The sequence below is a fragment of the Panthera pardus genome, unplaced genomic scaffold (genome assembly GCF_024362965.1).
Source record: "Panthera pardus isolate Hobbes unplaced genomic scaffold, ASM2436296v1 HiC_scaffold_7, whole genome shotgun sequence".
Classification (NCBI taxonomy): Eukaryota; Metazoa; Chordata; class Mammalia; order Carnivora; family Felidae; genus Panthera; species Panthera pardus.
Genome location: NW_026527002.1, coordinates 23,025,348 through 23,046,135, shown reverse-complemented (window position 1 = coordinate 23,046,135; position 20,788 = coordinate 23,025,348). Strand labels below are relative to the sequence as shown.

The 20,788-nt window shown below is 37.1% G+C and overlaps 1 protein-coding gene and 1 long non-coding RNA gene across 16 annotated transcripts in view; one reads left to right on the top strand and one right to left on the bottom strand.

Annotated features, from left to right (window-relative positions):
- STAU2 (staufen double-stranded RNA binding protein 2) overlaps nt 1-20,788 on the top strand; it is a 306,645-nt gene that overhangs the window by 95,874 nt on the left and 189,983 nt on the right. For all 15 annotated transcript variants that reach the window (XM_019453291.2, XM_019453289.2, XM_019453295.2 and 12 more), the window contains 2 exons: nt 17,593-17,752; nt 19,016-19,123. In XM_019453291.2, coding sequence (XP_019308836.1) covers nt 17,593-17,752; nt 19,016-19,123 — 268 coding nt within the window. The remainder of the gene's footprint in view (nt 1-17,592; nt 17,753-19,015; nt 19,124-20,788) is intronic.
- LOC109269353 (uncharacterized) lies at nt 1,312-8,287 on the bottom strand. Its single transcript, XR_002081039.2, has 2 exons — nt 8,155-8,287; nt 1,312-1,715 (listed from the first exon to the last, which is right to left on the bottom strand). It is a non-coding gene; the product is annotated as an uncharacterized LOC109269353 (long non-coding RNA).

The window sequence follows — 20,788 nt, the reverse complement described above, 5'->3', positions numbered from 1 at the left end:
AGGATGTTGTCTTTTATTCTGGATGAGATGTAGAAGCATTGCGGTTTTGAGCAAAACAGAGACATGATCCGACTTACATTTTGAAAGGCTCACTTTGGTGCTAAGAGAATAGTTAGGAGGTTATTATGATAATCCAGACTAGAGATGGAGCTATTTTGAATCTTTTGGGGCTTTTTGGCAACATAATTAGGTGAAAAATGATACCTTTTTGGCATTTTAATTTGTATTTCTTTATGAATCAAGTTGATCATCTTCTCTTATATATATGAGTCATTTTTTCTGTGAGTTGTGAAGTTATAATTTTTGCTTATTTTTCTATTGATTTAACAGTCTTTTTCTCACAGATTTGTGTAAGTCAGCTGATTTTACTGTGTAGCCAAGGATGAACACTACAGATTTAGTCTGTCCTCAGTATATTGTGCAGCTGCCTCAAGGTCATTGGTCATGCCAGACGTTGAAAAGTACCTGGAGCCAACTGTAACTAGGTGCATCCACTCTTAGCCCTTCCCCAGGCAGATCCCACATGCATCTGTTTACTTTTTTTTTTTTTTTTAACAAACTAACACAACATGTTTATTTGTGTACGAAGCATTTCCCCAACCTTTTAACATGAAATCACATCTATGTGATTAACATCTACGGCAGTATATCCCCAAAGTAATATGCATACCTGGATTAATTCTAGACATTTATGTAAAACAAATACGAAAATTTATACTTTAATAGTTACGTATTTGTTTAATTGTATAAAGATGATTAAACATCAAATTTATCTTTTCACAGACATTGCTATATCTGAGACAGAGTTAAAAAGAATTTCATCTTGCCCATCCTTTTATTTTGGACTCCCCCTGCTCCTGCAAACTAAGAGCCTGGTCCTTGCTGGTCCAGTCTTCCCCCTCCTAATCTCACTCTTGCATCGAGAGGGCCGTCGTAATGCAGTGTACCGGTAGTCAGTCTACCTTCATTTGCAGTCTGGCTCCACCTACACCAAGTTGTGTAACCTCTCTGTTCTTCAGTTTCCTCAGCTATAAAAATGGGAATAATAGCAGTATTTACCACTTAGGGCTACTGTGAGAATTCGATGAGTTGCTGTTTGTGCAGTACCGGAATATAGCAAGCTCAGTGTGAGCTGTTATTACTCTCTCAGTTCACAGCCATGAGTTGGACTCCTTTTAAGTGCTAGGTATCATGCCACATACAAGACACGAGGGCTACAGTGAATAAGACTCCCTTTTCCCCGTGCATGAGCAGAAAGCAGTCCCTTCACAGCCTTCCTAGAGCACTGCTCCCAGAATAGTATGTGAATCATTTACTCTAAACTGTTTGCTTTATTAAAGAAAGTATATGGTCTAATACAACATTCACAGACATTTGCAGTGAGTCCTGCCTTTCTTAGACTCAGGAAGTAAAAGAATACCCTTATTTTGATTTTATTAGAATTACATTTTGATAAAACAAGAGCCAAATGACAACTAAGATTATAAGTTTAGCTCTTCATTTAGTTGACTTCATCATAAGTTCACCAGCACTGAAGTGTTCAGTTTCTGGACAGAATTTCTTATGCATGTATGGAATGATTTTGCTTCCTGAGAGATCACCATGGTCATGCTCTTGTCAGTCTCGATCACTCTTCCTGCTTCGGCATTCTCAGGGTCTTGCAGTCTCAGGTTACGTTGCAGATTTGTCGTCTTGTCTCAAAGAAGTGTCATCCTCTGCAAATAAGGTTGTAGAGTCTTATTTACAAGGCTTTCTTTTGTTCTCTTGAGTGACTTTTTAAGGAGAATAACAAAAAGAATAATAAAATTTGCTCAAGATGCATTCTTACTTTACTCCCATGTGGGTCTCAAATTTTCGGAATTCTCTATGTTGCTTCCTCAAATACTTCTGGAGCCTTATACACACTAGGTTTGAATGACTTTTTGATTTTGCTTGACATCCTTTCTTTAAGAATATATGGAAGGCTTTCTCCAAATCAATAAAGGCAGCAAGAGGTTTTTTACTGTACTGAACTTACTAGTTGTCTACATATCTCATTTTAGAACAAAAATAAAACTATCTTGTGTTCTTACCTTCCCTAAATCCAAGTAAGTTCTTTATGTTGAGTTTCAGTAGTCTAATGTAATGTAATAAAACAATCTTAATATCATCAAGTATTTTTCACCCTTGTTTGCTTGCACATCTTTTCTCTCTCTTTTTCTCATCTCTCCTCTCTCATTGAGATAAAAATAAGCAACTTCAACTGTTTCACTATTCTCTTTTACCTTTGGGTCAGGTTTAGAATCTTAGGCCGTGATGTTTGGACTGTGTAATTATCTCAGGTATTATTCGCATCATGGCTTACTGCTTTTCGCAGTTCGAGTTTCCTGGGAGCTTATTATTCATTAATTTCCCAGGCTTTTTCTTGGCCTCAGTTAGCAGAACCTTGACCCACTTGTTTTCTTTATTTCCTTATTATTTGTTGACATTCTCACATTCTCCGGTCAAGATGCACTTCTTCAAAGATAAATGAGTTACTAGACACCTACACTGTGGTTGACTGACAGTTCATAAAATAGTCTACAGAGATAGAACGTAACCTGAAACTGAAATAAATGTCCTTGAAGACATAAAGAGAATTTAAAAAGTTAAAGTTAACATTACTCATTATTTTACATTTAATTTATCTAAAGGTTTATTTAGTTGGTTTATACTGGTTTTCTTTTTTAAAAATATTTATTTGGGGGGTGGTGCAGAGCTCATGTGCACACATGCGCACAGGGCAGAGAGGAGAGACAGAATCTCAAGCAAACTCCCCACTGTCAAGGCAGAGCCTAATGTGTGGCTTGAACTCACGAACCAGGAGATCATGACCTGGGCTGAGATCAAGAGTCCGACACTCAACTGACTGAGCCACCCAGGGGCCCCTTACTGGTTTTCTTGATATCTGAACTTATCAAGGTATTTTCTGAACACTGCCTGATCTTTTGCAGTGCGTTGGCTTCTTGAATGATTGATGAGCCAAATGTTAGTTTTCCTAGGGAGCATGAAGTAGTCTCTCTGGGGTGATATAAGCACTGACCACAAATGCCACCAAGCATGGCAGTTGAAAGGCTAGGGATCTGCTAGTGTTACTGTGGCCCTTTCCTGGACCTCTCCCAAGCAGACATAGTAGTGGAGCTAGTGGCATTGCCCCTAGGTTTGAGGAGCTGGTAACAAAGCCCTTAGGTTCTTTACAGGGAATAATAAAAAGCAGGAGAGGTGCTGAAGCATCATGGAAACATTGTGGGATGTTTAAGAAGGATGATGGATTTGTTGCCAAGGAAGAAGGAAGGCAAACAATCAGGATTTCCTACTCTGATCTGACACAGTGTATAACTTGTCCAGGTTTACACGGCCAGTGAAGGACTGAGCTGTCCCTCCAACCCATGATTATATGTTTTCCAGGCTTATGCTTTTTTTGCTGTGCTGTGCTAACTCATGTGAACATCTGCTCTTTGGGAATAATAGGATATCATGACAGACTTATTTAAGAATATTCTTAAGAGCTATTTTGCTCACTGGAAAGAATTTGCAGTGTGAGTAAAATGCATTCTCTAATTTATATTGTTAAGAGGAATCATAATCAGAGGTCAGAACTGTTAGCCTGTCATACTAAGTATTACTCAACCTATTTCCATGCATGGTAGTCAGACTGCCTGTCAGTGTCATGTTTTTACCAGTATTGTCTTGTTGCCATGATTTTGCCTCAGGTACAGGTATTTTGCCACAGGCAAAGATAAAGAGGTTTTGATGTTCTTAGCTTAGTGTACGTCCTGGAGTAAGATAGTTCACACTGACTTATTGATAAAAAGCATACCTAGATTATCTGCAGCAATACAGGAAAAGGAGAGCATAGATAATTGCAATCCAGATAGTATTCCCCAGAGGATTTGTGCAGGAAAAAAAATAAATTACTTTAAATTACTTTAAATTACTTAGCATTACCTCAAAGTAATTGTAGTTAAAAAAGTAGAAGAGTTTTCTAAAAGTCCCAGGTACTCTTTTATTTTGGCAAAAGTTACTTTTTATACTGCAAAAGGATCCAGGTAGTTGATCAGGTCCTTTTCCCCATTTCTTTGAAAAGTAGTGTTGAGTCAGACAATGGTATTGGCTCCAAATGATCTGTATAATTCCAATTAATCGTCTGGTATGGATTATAATAAAATGTCAAGTGTATTACCAATAGCAGAAGGTATTTTTAAAATCCTTAAAAGATGATTATCAATAATTTGAGACTACTTGTATCACTTGAATCTGGCAGCATATTTCCATGTGGCAATTCTAGCTAATAAATTATGTTTGCACTCTCAGCTTCTATGGAAGTCACCCAAAATTCTGCATTTTAAAAAAATGATTGTGTGAATATGAAACAAATGATTACCCATTTGTTTAATCCATATGTTTAATTTTAATTGCAGGTGAGAGGATAAAATGTAGTTTATAAGTAATTAAGTGTATCTATTCCTTGGCACTTAGATGTTTAATTATGAATTTTATGATGTGTCGGAGCCAACATTTTCTTACAGAAATACAACTCAAGATTTAATATTGGGCAACAGTGGGAAAATGGGATTTAGTATGAAAATATTTGCTTTATGTAAACCTTTTTATGAATGTAGCTAATGCATAAGTGAAGTCAAGCTGTAAAAACAATTAGCTGGGAAAATGCCAAGTTAAGTTTTTTATATTCCAATGAATATCTGTTAACTACACATTATTTATGCAAATGTACGACTAGATTTACTTAGATTCAGGTAAAAAAGACTAAGTACTAGAAGTATGCAATAAGTATAATTACCATTTACATCTCCAAACAAAGCACATTAATCTTTCTGCAGCACCGCTGATGTAATGTCTCCTTACTTTTGGGAGTATTTGAAGTGGGCAAGCATCCAAAGTTGATAGTGAATTCTGATCAGCAAAGGCACTGGAATAGATGTCTGGGCTGGACATTGTAACAAAGCGAGCCATTTCTAAAGCTCTTGGAAGATTCTACACAATCATCCATTGGAATCTCTTATTCTAGACATTACAAAAAAACCAATTTATTCAAAAAGGGTGTGAAACTTCTCCTAAAAATCTGATATATTTGTGGGTTTGTTTTTTTTTTTTTTTCATTTAAACTTCTTAAAAGCATGTTCTTTGGGGCTTAAGTTAATGAGGAAAGAGAGGATTTAAAATATTTTCTGGAACCATTTTGTTGTTGAAAGGACTTGACAGATTCTTTGCACTAGTTTTCAAAGAACATTCTCAGACAACCCATAACCAAAGATGATCTATTGATAGAATTAGATAATGAGAATCTTCTTACAAGTCAAAGAAAAAATAAGCCATATTTTCTGTAATTTTCTCCAAAAAGTTTTTCTTAAATCATTTGATCCCCTACACCCATAATTTCCTTAAATTTAAGACTCTGCCACTAGACTACTAGCACGTAGTATTTAGTGAAGACATATTAAAAACTTGAAATTTCTTTAAAACATTTTACTAATGTTTTTGTAGTTCACAGAGCACTTCATATGCACACACATATACATCTAACTGAAAATACACAGATAGGATATTTCATGAAAAACACAATAATTTCCTTCTGGTTTGCCACTTGAATAAGGTTGATAAAGTTGATACAGACAAGATCTTTCATATCACTGATGAATCTTAGAGAAACTAAGTCCTCTTTCCCAAAGTGCTTATAGGTAGTTTTTGGAGCTTAAATCCAATTGCTCTAACTGTAAATCTAAAGATATCTTCCTCTATCCACACCATCTTTCAGTGTTTATTTACTCCAAGTTTATAAAAATACTTGGTAAACATTTTTAATTATATTTAAAAATGTTAAGTAATTTTTATTACATTCAAGATAAAAAACTTCTAGTAGATTAAAGTAACCTGTAGAATACACAGACTCTTAACTAAGGCATAATACCTAAAACAGCATATCCCAAGGTGTGTTTCATAGAATACACATGATAATTCACGTTACCAAAAATATTTAGGAAACACTGTATAGTATATTTCTGTCTTGAAGCATTGCAGTACAAGCAACATAAAGCCTATGAGAAGACAAATTCATTAATCTTGTATCTATATTAATAGATACCATGAAAATTAATCATGTCTCCAACACAAGAAGTTAGAAAAGGAATAACAAAGTAAGTCTGAAGGAGGAACATGAATGCATCAGTAGATTAATTAGAAAAACAGAAGACTAATAGAAGAAAACATGCAGAATCCAAGATCTTGTTCTTAGGAAGAACCAATATGTAATCTAATCAATGTGAGCAAGTGCGAATGCAGAGCACAAATATGCAGAATGTAGTTGGACGGTGAGGGAAGCCTGACGCCTAGGAAATGACGGTTCTCATAAAGGACTGTTTTGTTCAACTCAAGGAAGACTATTTCAGAATGAGGATAAACTGGGTGATTTTGTAGGAAAATATAAACTGCCAAAAAAGATCCATTGCTATAGAAGTGAAAGGACAAGTAGTCAAATAGCCAATTACCATTACCTCCCCCTACCACCCTGAAGAAAAGCACTTGGCCTAGATGGTATCACAGAGAAATTTTATTGAACCTTTGAAAAATAGGAAACACATTATTTTGGGCAATCAAAACTAGCCTAACTGTCTAGCTCAACAGTGCCAGCTAAGACAAAACAAAACACAACAAGAAAGGCTAGAACTTCAGACCAATATTCTTTATAAAATAGCAGTGGAAAAATCCTAATTGAAATATTGGCAAATAGAATTTGGCAATTTATTGAAAGAATAACCACTGCAACCACGTGGGAATTATTCCAGGAATGCAAAATTATTTCACTATTAGAAATATGGTAATGAAATTCACTATATTAAGAGATGAAAAGTAAAAATTGCTAACTACACAGAGGCTGAAAAGGTATCTGAAAATTCATTCTTGACTTTGAAAACAATGTTATGAATATTGAATACTTCTTCAACATGATAAACTATATACTCTGTTGATGCACACACACATACATGTACACATACACACACTCCCCTCCTATCCCAACCAAACCCAGTAGCCAGCCTTATGCTTAATAAGGGCGTATTAGCCACATTTCCAGTAAAGTGAGAAGCAAGACGAGAGCATCCATTATCAACTGCTATTTAGTATTCTTTAAGGGGTGTGGCTCAATGCAGGGGAAAAAAAGAATAAAATTTGGAAAGAAATAGGAAAAATTACTTTTCTTGGCAGAAAAAATATAATTGTTTATTTGTAAAATTGCGAGAGAATCAACTAAACACCTACTAGAAGCATCAAGAGAATTCAGTAAGGGAGATGAGTGGCCAAGTTAGTATTCAGGAATCAAAGCCTTCATATTCACAAATGGGAAGGGGAGACGACCCACGGATCTTCAGCATGCGTGAAATCACTGAAGCTATTTGGTAATAACGTAGACTCCACCAAAGAGTCTGATTCAGTCAGCCTTGAATCTGGATGTTAACAGTGTTCTAGACCCCACCAGGAGGACTCTGATGGTCTTTTGTTTGTTTGTTTGTTTTTTGTTTTTTTAATGTGAAATTTATTGTCAAATTGGTTTCCATACAACACCCAGTGCTCATCCCAAAAGATGCCTTTCTCAATACCCATCACCCACCCTCCCCTTCCTCCCACCCCCCATCAACCCTCAGTTTGTTCTCAGTTTTTAAGAGCCTCTTATGCTTTGGCTCTCTCCCTCTCTAACCTCTTTTTTTTTTCTTCCCTTCCCCCATGGACTTCTGTTAAGTTTCTCTGATGGTCTTTGTGGGGGACCCACACTTTGAGAAATGCTACCCTGAGGAACCCATGCCCATTCCTGTGCCATCACTCCTACCTTCCTGTTAGCTTCCACATCGCTGTGTGTGGTACCAGTTATTTACCTGTCTCAGATGGTATGCTGCAGTACCCAGAGGAATACAGTGGCAGCATACTGTGGAAGGAGAGCCCCCTCCCCTCCAGGTTGCTCCTCCAAGGACTCTTCTGTACAGTTACAAAGTGGAAGCACTTTCAAAATTTCAAAACCGCTCTGCTTGTCAGCCACTCACGGGAGGCACTCCTTGCTGCTTCTGCTACAAGCCATCTATCCAGTGGGATGGCAGGAATTGGGGTGGGGGCACGGCCCACTGTTACCTGTGCTTCCGGAAGACATGAGCAGAGCCTCCAGGGGGGTTGCAGCCACTACTAACCTGCAGATTTCGTGGGGCTGTGTTTCCCTGGAGTTTCTCACTCATTCCCACCAGTCGCTTGTTACTTAATTCTCATGTTCTCTAGTACCTCCCAGCTTGAACACTGCTTATCAAAACTAACTGGTTAAGTTCATTTCCTCTGACTCTGCACTTGTACCCAGGAAGCTACAGAAAAACAACTGTGCTGACTGGTCCCATCTTGAAATAGGGACCACAGTCCTTCAGTGGACTTTTAGCAGTGCCTGCAATCCTACTGTATTCTCCTAGGTGGTTCAGCCTCCTGTTTTCAGAGAGGAGTTACCCAGACTATGCAGTGGCCTGCCAACTGCCTCTCTTTGGACAAACAGCAGCTAGAGACTTAATTTAAGTAATAAGTCAGACCATGTCACTCCCCTGCTTAAAACCCTCTCTGATGGCTTCAATCACATGTGGAATCGAATTCTGACTTACCTTCCTGGCTACTTTTCAGACCTAGTTTCCTACCACTTACCCCTTGACTCATTGCTATCCAGGTACGAGAACACTTCCTGTTTTTAAAAAATGGCTGTATGTTACCTCTGCAGGGCCTTGGCACTTGGTATCTCATTTGCTTGGAACATTTTTTTTCCTCCAGGCATTCATATGCCTGGAATTCTCCCTCCATTCACCTCTTTATTCAAATGTCACTTCCTAAAGGCTCTTTTACTACTCTGTTCTCTTACTTTACTTTTCTTCTAACCCATGTTATCAGTTGCTACTGTTATATTTGTTGATTGTCTCCTGAGGGCAGTCTACCATCCCTAGGGATTAAAACAGTCCCTGGCATGAATTAGGCCCTTAATAAATATTTCTTAAATTAATTTAATTCACATAGCCCCTGGCAGTCAAGCAAGGGCAGGAAGAAGACCAGGTCATTAATTTCTAAGAGTGCAAAAGGGAGGGATGCTGCTTGTGCCCTCCCCCAATTGGATAGGCTCATTTCTGGGAGTCTGCCAGGACTGTAAATAGGAGTAGGTGAAATCACCTAGGAAGACTCTTTTCTTGAGAAGATTGGATGCAAGGGAGAGTCAAGACTTTTTAAAAAACTTTTTTTATTGAGGTAAAATGCACAATAATGTAAACATCATTTTTACTATTTTCAATTATACAATTCTGTATGCTATGAATTAGTACATTCACATTGTTGTACAACCACTACCACTGTCTAATTCCAGGACATTTCATCACCCTTAAAAGAAAACTCATGCCCATTAACAGTTACTCCCCCTTTTCTCTCTTCACAGCCCCCGCAACCACTAATCTACTTTGGTCTCTGGATCTGCCTATTCTGGACATTTCATCTAAATGGAATTATGCAATATGTAGCCTTTTGTGTCTAGCTTTCATTTAGCATGTTTTTAAAGTCCATCTACATTATATCCATGTATCAGTACTTATTCCTTTGTATGGCTCTATAGTACTCCATTGTATGGATATACTGCATTTAGTTAATTGATCTATTGATTGGTGGACTTTTGGTTTATTTCCACCTTTTGGCTATTATGGATAATGCTGTGAACATTTGTGTATACATTTTTGTTTTTGTTTTCAAAGAGGGCACAAGTGAGCGAGGGGCAGAGACAGGGAGAGAGAAGTGGGGTTCACCCAAAGCGGGGCTCATGCTCACTCAAAGTGGGGCTCTTGCTCATCCAAAGTGGAGCTTGAGCTCACCCAGTGTGGGGCTCACACTCAGGAACTGCCAGATCATGACCTGAGCTGAAGTCAGATGCTTAACCAACTCAGCTACCCAGGCGTTCCTATTTCAATGCAGTTTTAAATTTCAGTTTTTTTAAAAAAAAATTTTAATGTTGACTTATTTTGAAGAGACAGAAACAGAGCATGAGTCGGGGAGGGGCAGAGGTCTTGAAAGGGAGACACAGAACCCGAAGCAGGCTCTAGACTCTGAGCTGTCAGCACAGAGCCCGATGTGGGGCTCGAACTAACGGACCACAAGATCATGACCCGAGCTGAAGTCGGATGCTTAACCGACTCAGCCACCCAGGCGCCCCTAAATTTCAGTTTATATGTATCTAGGAATGAAATTGCTTGGTCAAATGGCAATTCTGTTTAAATTTTTAAGGAACTGCCAAACTTTTCCACAGTGGCTGCCCGACTATAGCCATTCTAGTGGGTGTGAAGTACTATGTCATTGTGGTTTTGGTTTGCATTTCCCTGATGGAACATCAGCTTTTAAGCATGAGCTTCAAAAACGTTAAGAGAAGAGACAAAGAATGAGAGAGAGTAGTAAGACTGTAGCCAGCATGGTTTCTTGGACTTACTGTGCTCCCCCAAATTCTCTTTGGTAACCAATGTGACCATTAGTCTCTGAGGTCTAATTTGACTTAAATTGCCTTAAGTGCCAAGTCTGGCAGGACTTCTCCATAGTTTATAGTTAGTACCTCTGCAGTGTATGGTGTTCATTTTATCTAGTTCATTCAGAGACAGCATCGTGTAGAGGCTAAGATCATGGGCTCTGGTGTGAGATCACTTGGGCCTGGGGGGGTGGCCTTGGGCAAATGAAATATCTCTTCCTCATTTCCTTATGTGTAAAATGAAGTTGGGGTTGTTATGGTGACTGAGATTAGTATGTATAGTGCTTGGAAGAGTGCCTGACACGTATTGACTGCTTTGTATATTTTTGTTGTAATCATGATAATGGTGATGATGATTTATCTCGCTATTCATGTAGGGAAGGGGAAGAATAGGTTTATGCTGGATCCAAGTGTAGGATTTAGAGTGGTGATTGTGTATTTACAAAATGGGGCTCTTTGATAACATGCTATGCTTTCCATGGTCTTATTGTGGTACTAGCATCAGTAACACAGTACACATTATTTACTCTGGTGGATTATATTCTGTGTTCCACAAGTCACTCTGCTAATTTATCAAATTTACATTTGGAACACAGATTTACCTTTATTTGGATTGGAACTAGACTTATTTCAGTTAAACTTTTTTTTTTTTTTTTTTGGTTTATACTCTAGTACAGCCGTATTATTAAAAAAAAATTGAAATTACGAAAGAGAATATCATTTGTAATTCCATCACTTCAAGGCATCCTGTCCCAGTTTTTAGTACATATCTTTCTGTATTTTCCCCTAGGCATTTTAGACATCACTATAATAATTCTACAAATAGAATAGACTATCCTTGCCCTCCTTTAAAGCTTATTTTCAGCTGCCCTGTGAATCTTTTTTAATAGGTCCTAATTTTTGAAATTCCTCAAGACTTAACATTTAGATCCCATAAGAGATATATTTTCAAAATTTATAGATGTGAATAGAGAAAGAACCCTCTCCTATCTAGACATTTTATATACATACAAGCTTGAAAGTGGGCCAAGGACTATTTTATGGCTTTATGATAAAACCTATTATTTTTCTATAGCAAGTAAAAGAATGCTTAGCAGTGCCAAAATGCATACAAAGAGTCAAAATAATCAACATGTCATTTGAATTCTAAGTTTTGGCTGTTAGAGGTCTTTAAACATAGATTCTGCAAATATTCTACAGATAAGTAAACTGAGATAGAAAGATTAAGTGACATTTCTGCTTTCAGTCAATGTTAGAAATAAACACAGAAATCAAAAGCCTCTCCTTATTAGATGAGAAGATAACATGTTCATGTATTTCAAGACATAAACCTGTAGAGGAGATATGAACACTTAAGCTGGGTTGAGATTTATGAATAATGCTATCAAATAAAATGAGGCAATTATTTCTCAATTTTTAAAAGTTCTCATGTTATTTGGAATATGTCTTTCTCACCTTGTAAAAATGATACTTAGGAGAGTAGACATGTTAGAAAAAAAGCAGTCACTGAATGGTAGGGGAGGACACATGGATTTTAGTTGTTTAGACTCATACAAGAGGAGTCTACAAAGAGAGCATTAATGAAGTAACTTTAGGCAGGAAGGCAAGGATATATGATATGGAAACTTCTTATAACTGACAGTCAAATAGAAGTATATGAATAAAATTATGTATATTCTTATAAGAATACTTACATAAGAATGTAAAATCTTCCCTTAACTCAAAAATCAAAACCAAAACTCTATAAGGAATGTCAGACAGTGTTAATTCAAAGGAACCAAATATATATCCTGTCTTTACTGCCGTATGACTTGTGATGTCTTGAAGATAGGCCAAATCTAAAGACTTTTTTGGGATTTAAAGAAAGGGAAGCTTTTATTTTATTTTATGTTATTTTATTTTATTTTATTTTATTTTATTTTATTTTATTTATTTTTGCTTTTATTTTATTTTATTTGAAATTTTATTTGTTTAGTTTTTATAAGACTTCCAGCAGACAGAGGGCAAAGAGGCATGGGGGAAAAGGCCTTACAAGCAGCCTTTACAAAACTTAGACCATTAGGACTGTAACACTCGATGCTCATTATTCTGACTTTTCAGTTTGATGGTTACTTGATTGTGTCTCTTTTTTGATCCCGCTTGGCTTGACATACCATAAAAACCTAGGATTTCATTATGGAGCTCTGTTTGTTTCAGTGGCTATTTAGTAAATTGCTTCTGAAGTCTACTAGTGGACCTTAGGTTTAGAAGGAACTTGTATTAGGTTCTTTAGCTTACCAAGGACATAACAAATTTCGTAAACAAATGTGAACACAAAAATAGAAGAGGATAAAGCAGATTTTTGGGAGATGACTTAAGAGTTTCTTGAGTCTTGAGCTCTGAAGTTAGATAGACTTCAGTTTGATTGCTTACAACCATGTTGGGGATATTTGTTAGCTCTCATGGTGATCATGGGGGCATCTGTCTCACCTGGCCGCTGTGAGGTTAAGTGAGAGACATATATAGGAAACCTAACCATGATGCTACAGGAATGTGTATGGTCGTTTGCTTGTGTGGAGTTTGAAGTAATCAAATCACGTATGCTGTATTGTGAGCTGTGGTGATATCATGGAGCAGTGGTTCTCAGACTCTTAGTATGAAAGATTTACCAGGGAATCTTGTTAAAGTGAAGCTTCTTGTTCTATCCCCAGAGACTGATTCAGCAGATCAGGATTGGAGCACAGGAATGGACATTTTTAATAGGCACTGAGGGTAATTCTGATGGGTGGGATCACACTTTGCAAAGTATTTTGGAGGCTGTGGGTAGAAGCCATTTGACCCTGAACTTTAATATCCTGGATGAGTGAGTTTTCATGGCTCATTTTTTAATAACAGTCACTATGCGAATATAAACATTGCAAATCACTATGCAAATATAAACATTTAGAATAAAAATTCTAATTGAGAAAAATCATTTAAGAATAGCAATGTAAGATTTCATAAATATCTACTAATTTTTAGAAATGTGTACATCACTTGTTAAAAGCACTTTACCTAGAATGAACTTAATGTTTGAAATAAATAGAAAAAGAAATTCTACTTAGAACATATCAAGCTTCAAAGTTAATAAACTCTGAATGTTCCTTTAGTAAAGGAAACAGGTATTTAGAGACCTGGACCTAACATACAAGGAGACTTTCTGCATCATTTCTACCATGATTCAGTCTGGGTGCCATTATGGAGGGCATACTGGTTAATTTTAATTGTCACCATGATATGGGGAGATGTGATATATAAGGTAATCAAACCATGCGGGGTAGAATATTAAGAATCATTGTTAAGTAAGAGGATGGAATGAAACTAGAACAAAACAAGTCAGGCATTTACTCTTGGTATTTCCTGTTAGTGCTAGAATAGTTTACTTTTTATGTTAAAATACAGCAAACCTGATTTCTCCTCTGATAGTTACACAATATAATATCCATATACATATGTATCCACATGCATACACATATACATATATAGAGCCATATTTGATGGCCACAAAGGAAGAGGCCCCAAGGGCTCTTTAGTGTGCAATTAATATTTTGGTCAGAAAATCAGCAGATTGTTTCAGTATGGTTATGTGTTATGACATCATATTCCAGTAAAGTCATAATGAACAGAAATTTTGTTTGTCTCTGTGGCAAACCGAAATGAGTTTTGTAATTGTCAGCAGGCCTTAGTGATTATAGTGGCGCCCACTCCCTCTACTGTAGTTAAAGGTCTGTTAGCATTCCAGTTGTGGACCTCTGTTTTCAGAAGTGTATAATTAATTGTAAACATTTGCTCTATGGTGAAAGCTTGCCATGTAAGATCTCAGTACAGGAGTCAATTTCTGATTTCAGGTTGTCTGTTTTAAAGTTTTATAGTGGAACCAGTTAAAAATATCCATGAAATACTGTGTAGGTGGAAAACTGAATTTTGTGGTGTACACAATGAAGATAACCTGCATTTATTTTGTTAGTCTTTTAAGATCTATGCAGTAAGGGTATCTAAAACAATAGGAAAATGCACTTCAGGAATGCAGTGAGAGATTGTGTACCTCAGGATACTAGGTCTTGTAATCGAAGAGCAAAACAGATTGTGGTTTTTGATGCTTCGTCTTAGCATATTAAAAGTATTTTACTGTCAGTGATCTTTTTCTTCCTTTAACTTTTTTTATGTTTGCCTGTTTAAAATGAGAACCTGTGACATAATGAAAACACATTTAAAATACTTTATCTTAAAACAAAATAATAGAAAACTGTGGCCAAGAAAATTGACTTTAGGAATTTAAAACAGCGACCGTTTCTTTTTTTCCTACCCTGGATTTCCCCACTGCAGATGACACTATTGATTTCCCTGACATTGTGTCGTAATTTCTTTCCTAACTCCGACCCTCTTTTCGTCTCCTTCACTGCCGTCTATTGTTTCCCCTGCCTTTTGATCATGGGCCTCAATCAGATCCCAGCCTTAGGCTCTCCTTTTCGGTTCCTTTACACTTACCCTTTCCAGGTGCTGACCCACTCACATGGTTTCAGTTATTGTCTCCCAGAACTGCATCTTCAGGGCTGATGTCCCTTTCTGGTCCTTTACCTTCTGTAAGCCTTCGCTAATTAATGCCATCTGCCTGCCGAATTCTTCTATGACAGGCTCTGTGCAGTTTATCTCAGGCTGAATATAGAACCCCGCTCTTCAGATGTCCAGTAATCATCCCAAACATAGTAGGACTTCAGTTGGACTTCTCTTTGCTTTGAAACAGACATTTTTCAGCACCGGACTGATTTTAACTTAATTTTTTTGACATCATGTTGTAAATCCACCACTCCCATCAAAATCAATCCTTTTACTTTTACTGAATTGCCCAATTCAGTGGTGTTAGTTCTCAGTCATCATTTCACTTGGTCTGTGAGTATAATTTGCCACAATTGCCCCCTCCCTCCTCCTAGATCTACTTTTTCCCATTTAACTTTCAGGAAGGACCCTGTGCTTGCCGTTCTTCTTCCTGTCACTCCTTCCCACAGAGTTCTCACTGTCCTGTGGCTTTAAATTCCATCCATATATTGATGACTTTCAAATTTTATCTTCACCTTGGACCTCTTTCCTAGAGTCCAGACTTAGAGTCCAGACTTGACTGTTCATTTGACACCTCCACTTAAGATGTCTAAGCAGGCTGAGTGATTTAATATCCCCCAACCAGAGCGGCTGATACCCACCCCCAACAAACCTGTTCCTTCTCCAGTCTTCGCTGACTCGGTGTACAGGTACTCTGTCTTCCACTTGTTCAGCTCAGAAGCCCTGGGGTCATCCTTGACTCTTCTTTCATATTCCATAACTAATCCTTTGGTAAACCCGGCCAGCTCTGCTTTTGAAATTTGTTCAGAATTGAACTGTTTCTCATTACTTGGACTGCTGCTACCCTAGTAGGTCCCTGTTGCTGTTCCCTTGTGTTACTGCAGTAGTCCCCTGATAGATCTCCTTGCTTCCATCATCATCCCCTACTGTTCTCAGCATAATCGTTAGGTGATCCCTCCAAAATGCAAGTCACGTATGTTACTTCTCTTCCAAACCTTCTAGTGGCTGGCCATTTCACTCAGGGTAAAAGTTGGATATTTACAATAACTTTTATGTAAGGCACTAAGGAATCTGGCTACCTCTTTTCCTTTCTTAGCTTTCCTTTTCTCACTTCCTCAACTGTAGCCAGATAAGCATCTTCTGAATTAATTGAACATACTTGGCACACTGCTGCCCCAGGACCTTTGCACTTGCTGTTTTCTCTGCCTCAGATGCACCGTTCCAGATATCTGGGTGTTGCTTCCCTCAGTTATTTTAGATCTTTACACAATTGTCATATTCTCAATGAGACCCTCCTTGGCCACCCTGTCTAAAACCTACCTCCTGAACACTTCTGAACCTTTCCTTCTTTTTCTGTTTAACTTAGATCTCTAACATACTAGATACTCTGCATATTACTTTAGTTACTATCTGTCTTACCCAGTACAATGTGTTTTTGTTCATTGTCATACTCCCTTGTCATATAGAATGTCCTCCACAAATAATTGTTGAATTAGTGTATTTTATTGCATATCCTCTTAATTTTTTCTTCTTAATTTCTTCTAGGTTTGTTCTTTCCTCATTCAGCCCTTTTATCGCTTCATATCTTCATCACTGGTACTGTCTAGTTGTGACTCCTTACTTCAGTTTTGTTAAACGCGAACCTGCTAAAATTTCTCTCTTTAAATACATTTTATTATTATACTGCTTATCTACTTAAGAATTAGCTTACCTCCTCATTCTTTCTTATGTTCGATCTGATCTTATTACTTGGCAAAGTACTCACTCCTTTGGAATGGAGCTGTAGCTCTATCTCTCTGCCCCTCCCATGTCTAGTCATAACTCTTCTGCTGAAGTCACAGAAATCTGCGTCCTGTCCCCTGAATGGGCTTGCTTGTCTCCTGCCTCTGTTGTGAGTCTCCTCCGTCAGCACCAGACCATTTGGCTTGTTTCTGTCAAAATCTGACTGAAAACTGGGGCGCCTGGGTGGCTCAGTTAGGCATCCGACTTCAGCTCAGGTCATGATCTCATGGTCCATGAGTTCGAGCCCCGCGTCGGGCTCTGTGCTGACAGCTCAGGGCCTGGAGCCTGCTTTGGATTCTGTGTTTCCCTCTCTCTCTTCCCCTCCCCTGCTCATGCTCTGTCTGTCTGTCTCTCTCTCTCCCTAAAAAATAAATAAACATTAAAAAAAAAAACTCTGACTGAAAACTTCTTACTAGAAGTCTTCTGTGATATGATTGAATAAATTTTACTATATTAATTTATGTTTCACATTGTTTTCTCTAATATGTTTTTCAGGGAGATAGATACCTATAGATATATTGACTCATATTTTATCTTTTATAAATACATTTGTGAGGTTAAAACTTTACTGGGGTTAATAAGAGGGTATATAGTACATTATATGGTTGGTATCAATTTCAAGAAAACAAATCTTATTGATGATTATAGAATGATTTTATTGAGCAAACATTAGTATTTTTATTTTCTTATTTTAGGTATCATTGCCCAATGCCCAAGATCTTTTATGTTCAGCTGACTGTAGGAAACAATGAATTTTTTGGGGAAGGAAAGACTCGACAAGCTGCTAGACACAATGCTGCAATGAAAGCCCTTCAAGCACTGCAGAATGAGCCTATTCCAGAAAAATCACCTCAGGTATGTTACTGCTACATGTGACAGTCTCTTCCTTATCGTTCCCTGGTGAGATTATTAACAAGACAAACAAATGCATTTTTATAAGTAAAAGAAATCATCTCCTCTGATAGGAAAGAATATTAGAATGGTGGCCTGCTATGATCTGCCTCTCAGATTACGTGCCTCCTGCACTAAGCTCACGTGTTCCTGCTAGGATGACCTTACCTTGGAGAACTTTGGTTCACCCACAGAGTTCACTTCTGAGGCAACACAGGATTTAAGGATATGAACAAGGATGGGAAATAGCATTCATTTACCTTAGATTTAATGCTGTGTTTACTGAGTATAGAATACACTGTGTTAATCTAGAGTCAAGCAAGGAATTTAAAGTGGAAGAGATTTGTGTGGATTTTTTTCAGCCCCACTTTATTTTACAGACCAGGATATTGAGGCTGATCCTGAGTAATTTCACCCATTCCATGGCTTTGGCGACTCTCTCTGTTGATTTCAAAACAGTAGCTCCAGCCCAGACATGTCTTACAAGATACCTTCTTATTGAGCTATCCACTTAGTTATTGCAAACTGTACTGTTCAACCCCTGCAGATGCCCTACTATCAGACCTCTTGTCCTTCCCCTTTGAGATTCATCTTAGTTAATGGCCGACGTAGGTGTTTTTCTCCTTGTACGCTTTCATTATGACTCTAACCTCTGTGCTTATCTGTTTTTACACCACGTCGTAAGTTTCTCGATAGCAGGGATACTGTTTCTTGATCTTTTTATCTCTGAGACTTACCCTGTGTTCAACATATATGAAGCCCTCCAGAAGTATGTGGTAAAGAAGTGAATAACTAAATTGGTGCCAGAATCAAAGAGCTCCAAAATCCTGGTTTACATCCTGTACTCCTTCTACAATTCAGTGTTTACGAAAATTAAATAGCATTAGAATATTGGGGATATTCTAATGGGTGGGGGATACAGATCTCTAAAGAAAAGTGAGTCTGGGGACATAGTATAAACTCAAATTTGTATATGGTTGAGTAAAATTTTTCCACACTCAACATTTATTCTTCCACTTTCAGGGGGGGGAAAAACCCTAAAAATTAAATTACAAAAAGCCTCACAACAAAGCCTACAACTACTCTTGTTACATAGGAATCCACAGGATACAGTCTCTGGTTTCTTTTTTCTTATTGTATTTCAGATAGGCCCTCTTTATTGTAGAATATATGTAACAGTTTGCTACAAAGCGGGTTTTCATTGCCATCCTGTATTTTGTGATTTAGAACGGTGAATCCGGAAAAGAAATGGATGATGACAAAGATGCAAACAAATCTGAGATCAGCTTAGTGTTTGAAATTGCTCTGAAGCGAAATATGCCCGTCAGTTTTGAGGTAAGTGCTCAGTAGAGATCTTCCATTTCTCTCCCCCTGCTCCTCACTTTTTAAAATAAACGAACAAATAAATTAACTGGCATACTAATCTCCTGAAAGAGTTCAGGTGCTTTCTTACGCTCTCACTGTCTATCATGAACTCATATAGGCCCTGGAGAAAGTAGAATATACTTTCTATACTTACTGTATACTTACTATAATATACTTACTAGAATATCATGGGTTCCTGCAGATCTCTTTGGCTTTGCTGTATTAAACTTTTTGTATGTATATATATAAATATATTTATATTTTTGTGTATATATATATATATATATATATATAATTTGTAGATTTATAGTATGCTATAGGGTTTAGTGTTTTTGGTAGGATCAAATTGAAAGTATTCAAGTTAATGTTTTGTGACACATATACATGGATATCTAAATTCCTCTAAATTTGTGGAACCAAAATAGGTTTAAATTTAACTTTTACCAATAAGTCACAAACAAGTAATTAGCAGCTCTCTACGTTACCGCCAGATAAACATGTCACAAAATATTTATAAAAATCATGTGACATATAAAAGGGAAAAAAATTTAAATCATTGTAATACCTTCTTTATTAAGAGGTCATTAATTTTGTAACTCAAATATCTAGAAAATAGACAAAACCCAGGAAATAAGCTAAAACGGTTGTAGAGGTTCCTCCTTCAAAGTGGGTGGAGTTCATCTACTAGAAAGGTCCCACATTTTATTCACTGTCAAGATCAACTGACCTCAACTGAGAACCTGTCTTTTTAGACACAATCCTCCTAAAGTTGGGTTATCTGATTTCTTAGCCTCTAGCAGATTAAAAGCAGAATGAGGAAGGCAGGAATAGAATGTACTTGACGGCCTGTTGGTCCTAGCAAGAAATGATAGGGAAAATGTACTATCAAAAGTAATTACATATACTCAAAAATTGTTGGAGCATGGGTCTTTTAAAGGCTACAATGAATAGGAATAATTTTATAAGTCTTAGAATTCCTTGAAAGCATCAATACATTATAGTATAGAATATTTGGTGTTCATAATGATCTAATGTGAACAATAAAAAGGTCAAATATTTAGTATTCTGTTAAGTCGGTAAAATGTGTACTTTTTTTTTTAATTGAGGAGGGTGCCCATCAAAGTTATTAAAATAAACAGTTTTAGTGTTTCAACTAGTAAGCTTAAATTACATGGAAAGTATGCTTATCATAAGTTTCTTAGCCCCAGTAATGTTGGATTATTGAGATACTGTGTTGTTTTCCTTTTCCTAATTGGTATTATTAGAAGACAAAATTTTAATGTAAAGTTACATGGTAAACTATTTAACTGAATAGGGTTTCTTTTATAAAAGGTCCGAATTTTGAAGGAGACTAAAGTTTTTAGCATTTGGGTTTTGGAGAGCACCTTTCCTCCAAAAACTGGAATATTTTAAAGAGCACATTAATACAGGGTTTAGGGATGCTCATTCATAGCTGGCAGATTCATAATCCATTACTCTAGAAACATAGGTATTTTTTATGGTATGTCTACTTACCTTTTTAAGATCATGTCACAGAGAGTAAACATTCCTTTCTATAAAACAGCCTTTGAGGTCTCCATCAAAAATAGGTTATTTTCACCCATAAGTTATTTTTGAGAGGCTTCCACTTGTAGG